The sequence below is a fragment of the Pteropus vampyrus genome, unplaced genomic scaffold (genome assembly GCF_000151845.1).
Source record: "Pteropus vampyrus isolate Shadow unplaced genomic scaffold, Pvam_2.0 Scaffold61, whole genome shotgun sequence".
Lineage (NCBI taxonomy): Eukaryota > Metazoa > Chordata > Mammalia > Chiroptera > Pteropodidae > Pteropus > Pteropus vampyrus.
Window position 1 is genome coordinate 6,034,720 of NW_011888842.1, and position 5,796 is coordinate 6,040,515.

Sequence of the window (5,796 nt, forward strand, 5' to 3'; positions counted from 1 at the left end):
GGGCACCAAATTACTTCAGCAATTCTGCAGAGACATAACTCACTCCAAGACATGAAGACTTGTCTGAGTCCCAGGATTCTGTCACGCACCACCTGTGTGACTTTGGATGAGTCACTTAACTTCTTTTTATGAAAAATAGGAATAACGTTATTACTTACCTCACTGAACAGCTGTGAGGCTCATTTGAGATAATACGTAGAAGCACTGTCTAAGTCTATATATAAAGTATTATAAAAACCTGAGTGATTATTATATTTTTACTCTAAGTTTGTTGCCAAAAGTAGACAATTCTTGACAGAAAATAGGTATATGTGATTTAAATTAGGCAATCACCCTCCAAGCACTTTAAGCTTCCTAAACAAACTTATAGAGCTCCGCAGCCTCAGAAACTACAAGCATTTATTCAAAATATGTGTGTGTGCATGTGCGTGTGTGGTCACATTCACACACGTGTGACGTCCGACCAGAAGCCCTTACCTGTCCGAGTCCTGCAGAGATTTTACCAGGTGGGCATAGATGTCCTGCTCTTTCTTTAACACCTGAATCAGTTCTTCATATTCTAATTGTTGCTTTTCCTGGAAATGACAACGAGCATCTGACATTAGGGGAAGAATTTTGAAAGAGCACATCCTTACATTATGCAAACATATGTGGATAGTTCTGGTTTCTAAATCCAGATGAAGGTGACAGATCCCCTGTGCCAGGCTCTGGATCAGGCCACAGTCAGAGAGCACCACCTGCAGGAGGAGCGGGGAATGACCATCGCTTACCTCAGAATAAAGCTGAACGCTGTGCTTCTAACCCGAAGTAGCTGCTACGGAAGAATTCATCACAGTGAACCCCACCCGCCCTGTGTGAAACAGCCACCCCTCAGAGCGGGTCAACGTTTTCACGACACCACAAAGAATCCCCTTCCACACTTGTTCTTGTTCCGAAGAAAAGAAATTCAGAAACCAAAACCTGACAAGTATTAAGGGCGAGGGACTTCCATAAAGTAGAAGAGGTGACACATTTCACAGGCATCCCTAACAGTGACGACAGAGAAGGGAGGTAGAAGCTGGGCGACCTAGGTAAGTAACTAGCTTAACAAACCTCTACAAGGTTTAGTCTCCTTATTTATGAAGTGGGGGTGTAATGTTGTGAATCAGCATTCACAAATGTGATATTTTTGTTAAAGTTCAAATTTTGGCCTTGCCACTCACCAGTTCTGGGATCTCAGGAAGTTACTTACTGAAGCCTTGGAACTCCTACCTGTAAAATGGTGGACAATAACCACCACCTCACGGCGTTATGGAGCAGATAAAAATTTAAATTGTGTATTATAAGGAACCAGGAATCCTGAAAGAAATGGCCAGTGCCAATACTGGGTCAAGAAAACCAAGGACAATGGAAGATATGTCTACAGCATTTTTCGTGACAGAAAATAAGGAACTACTTAAACGATGATGGATATGTTAGAGGAACAGAAGAGCCAGTCTGAAAAGGCCAAATCTGGAACAATGTGAGCAGCAAAATAAATAACGATAGTAACAGATTATCGTCTACTAAATAAAATAGAATTCATGAGTCCATGCTGACATGAATCAAGGAATAAGTGGGAAGAAGGGATTTTCTTTATTCCTAATAAATGTAGAAGAAATGATAAACTTTAAAAAATCACCATTTACCAACATGATAATAAATAAATCAGCCAAGAAACATAAAAGGATGCTAAAACTGTGGGTGAAAATTTGAAGAACAGTGCCCAGCGCAGACTAGATGTTCTCTCAATGCTGGGAGAGAGACCCTGGGTTACTGGAGAGAATGAGGCGGCAAGCCGCCCTTGCATTTCTCACTGGCTTATGCTTTCTCCTGAAGTTAAGATTCTACCTAGGACAGGAGTTCCTAACCTGATTAAAACTCAGGGGCTGGATGAACACGAAAGGGGGGAGGGGAATTACATCTTTATTTTCACTAACCTCTAACTGAAACTTAGCATCCCTTAATGATGACTTGACAGGATACCACTATTGCTACAAACCACAGTAGTAATGCTTTCCTGCAACTGTCAATGAAAGAAATAGGTACTTTGTATATGTTGTGGATATCTCAAAATGTTTCTTATCAGTACTTCAAAACTACGGTAGTCACTATGCTCACCACTCGATCTTGTTATTTAATGCATTAATAAACAAGCACCATTTTAGTATATGTTTTAATATTTCGATGCCTAAATTTCAAAAGACTTGGTTTCCTTTATAATCCTATGCATTTAAGGGTTTTTTTCAGGCAAGAGGTCCTTGGTTTCAGCAGACTACCAAAGGGATGCAGAGGGCAAAAAACAGCTGAACCCCTGACGTGAGAGAACACGGCTATGTTCTAGTCCTGAACAAAACAAGGCAAAGGCACCACCTGCTAATTAAAGGTTTAAATAAATGCTAAACCACCAGTTTGGTCATGATAAGCCAGTCACCGAGGCGGCTAGAAATGTCAGACCTTTTTGTAAATCCTGCCACATGTCACTGGCACAAGGAGTTCCCGCATGCCTTTTGTGCACAGCGTCAGCGTCATGTGGGGTCCTCCCGGCTCCCACCTCTACACACCACGTGCGAACAGAGGGTCCCAGAGAACAGACTGGGGAAGAATTCCGCAGGTATCAGGGCAAAGGGCTATCGAGTCCTCGGCTTGTCAGCCACTGTCCTGTGCTCAGTGCCTTCCGGGCATTTTCTCCTTTAATCCCCACAACAACCCGATGAGCTCAGGCGTTCCCACTCTCCCCAAATGGCACAGAGGGCCAAGTGCGTGCCCAAGGTCAGAGCGGGAGGCAGAGTGTGGACTCAGGCAGCTGGGCTCCAGGTCCACCTGCCAATGCCCCATAAAAGATACAAAGCACTGGGTGCTTTAAAAAAGAGGTAACGTCATCACCGTCAGCCACATAAAAGCCGGCCAACGGTGACATAGAAAATAAAAAAACTTACTGTTTCTCGAGCATCTAGCATGAGAGGCAGTGATGATTAGTGTGTGTGTGACCTTATCAACTGTGTGACCCTGAACAAGTTGAACAAGTTACTGTGGTTCCATGTCCTCACCTATAAATGGAGGTAATAATTCTACATATTGCATAGGGTTGCTAAGGAGATTAAAAGAGTTAATCTATACAAAATTCTCGGAAGGATGCCTGGCATGGCGTAAACACTTGCTAAATGTCAGCCATAACTATTACTCCTACGCTCCAGTGCTATGCCAGGTACTTTGCACAGATGATCTCTAATCACACCCACCCAGGCAGGTATATTAACCTTCCCACTTTTCAGATGAAGAAAACTGATTCTCTGAGAGGAGAAGTAACTTATTGGAGTCCATTCAGCTAACTGACAGTCGGAATTTGTACGTGGAACGTACGTGCCCAACGAAACAATCCCGGCCCTGGGAACCACGCACCCTAACTGGGTCGCTGCGGGCTGGGCCTCAAGCCCTGGGGACCACCCACTGCGATGTTGGCGTCAAGGCCTGGGCTCCTGGCTCCGTGCCCCCTGCTCTTCTTTCTGGCGGCCGGTCCAAGTCTTCACCAGGTTTCTCAGGTCACCGCTGTCCTCAGCCCGCACCCTCCGACTCCCTCCTGCCCTTCCCCATCCGTGGGGCTCCCCTTCAGAGATCACACCCATCAGCCACCCCTTCCACAGACACACTCCAGGCACCTTATGGAACTGGCTCAGGCCAAACTCTCCCCCCGAAGCCTCCCCTGACAGAGATGCGCTCTTCCCGCCCCGTGACCCTGGTTCACTCTCACCCCGGGGCTGGTGACCCATCCACCTGTTTCCGGGACTGGGGGCTCCTCATGGGCAGTGCCTGGCACAGGTCAAACGTTGCCACAAATACTTGCTGACCTGATGATTAAACAGGGAAGGAGGGAACACAGGAACCGATATGAATCTTAAGAGCAGAGATTCCTGTGGATATTTTGCATAATGGAAGTCAGAGTGAGTCAACATCTTCCTAGAAGCAAATTGTTCACCCATGTTAAATAAATGAACTCTTCGGAGCCATTTGGGTCCATTTCATAATCACCTAGTCCCCTGCGCTGAATCATGCCCCATTAGAATGAAGTCATTTGGCTCCCTCAGCAGAGCTGACACACCAGTGGATCTCCTCGGCACAGAGGCGGAGGGCCGGGCTGCCCAGGGCAAGATAAGGAGAAGCACCTCTGAGTGGGAGCGACCAAACCCCCACCCTGCAGCCCTCATCCTCCGCCTTCCATTCTGCCCCTCCAGACAAGAAACAACCCAGACAGGAGGCTGCTCATGCCACAGAAGACTCACGATTACCACAAATTTACTGTGTGTCCGGCTCTGTAGTTCGTTTTCCACAGCTCACCCAGCTCACCACCATTCCCCTGCTTCATCTGAGATCTGTCCCTCAGACACAAGGGCGAGTCCCTAGAAGACCCCTCTCCCCTGTTAGCCAGCCCCTGTGTCTACACTAAACCAGTACAATTCTCTCCAGGGATTCAGAAATTCAGAATGAGACATCAGAGGTCCAGGAGTCACTGGGTATGAGTCATGGCAAAGACAGAGCCCCAGAGTCATCAACTTCTATTGTCCACATGGCTGCTGCGGTCTCCCCGCCCTCACTTCCCCAATGGCTACTCAACTCTCCCTTGGCATCAGTGACGGCCTCCAGCATGTTCCCAATAAACATGATCTTCCCTTGTTGTTTTGCTCAAATATGCAATGTTTGATTCTATAGCTTGCCACCGAAAGGGTCTTAACTAAAATATACTATTTCTAATCCTCTCAGGAAATAAGCATGTAATTTCCCATTTTCTAGATTGGGAACATGAGTTTCAGAGAGATGAAGTGACCCGTCCAAGGTCACAGAGGCATTTTCTACTCTATCGTCGTTTCTTTAATGACTTGAAGGAAACGCATGTAATCTGCTGACCATAATCTGAAAAGGCAGCAGATTCGTAAAGAGAAAATTTAACGGCTCACTTCTCGATAATCAGGGCGATTTAGTGTCCTGGCAGATAGACAGTGTCTGTCTTCGTAGCTGTGTCACAGCTCTGCAACAAAGACATTTATTTTAATACTGAGGAAATTCGGCAGCCATGTCCTAACCATGTCAATAGCCAAGCTGGAAATCTCAGGCCGCGGCAAGGTAAATATGGTCAGAGTGTTTTATTCTCTGTTCTTCAATTCCCTGATCATCCAGCATTAATTCTTAGGCTCACACAATGATTAGAAGGAAAACAGACAGCCCAGAGTCAATGGAGACATCATCACAGCTTCAAGTCCTCTGTAGAAACAGGCAGAGGAGAAAACCTAAATCAACACAAAATGGCCAAGGGCATAGTAGAGAAAAATCCACGTTTTCTACGAAGAAGAATTAAAATCTGAAAAGTATACCTTTCCGGGTGTGTGGCGGGGGCAGGGACTGTAGGCTGCAACAGTTTGGATTTCTTAAGCCGATACGTAGAAATCTACAACTCTTAAATGATAATTTTATAATTCTTTATCCACAATTTGCAATTAGTCTTGCAGAAAAGAATTAAGACCCTTGCAGAACAGAATTAAGACCCTTAAGAGATATTTTGCACAGTAATTTAAACATCATCAGGATCTAAATATAACCGAAATGCCCATGAAATGACTTTACGCTTGTGGTTACATGAAAGCGCAGACACCGCCCAGCATCACAAACTAAAAGTGGTGAGGACAGTCAAGCCAGTGAGATTCAATTTTGAAACACTCGGCCTGTTCAATAAATTTATAAACATTCTGTTCGACACTGAGACACTTTTTACATGACTAAAACATG

At 45.3% G+C, this 5,796-nt stretch overlaps 1 protein-coding gene across 1 annotated transcript in view; it reads right to left on the reverse strand.

Moving 5' to 3' along the window:
* The window catches only part of CDK5RAP2 (CDK5 regulatory subunit associated protein 2), a 169,843-nt gene that overhangs the window by 83,024 nt on the left and 81,023 nt on the right, over positions 1–5,796 (reverse strand). Inside the window, 1 exon segment of the mRNA XM_011360968.2 lies at positions 478–575. Coding sequence (XP_011359270.1) covers positions 478–575 — 98 coding nt within the window.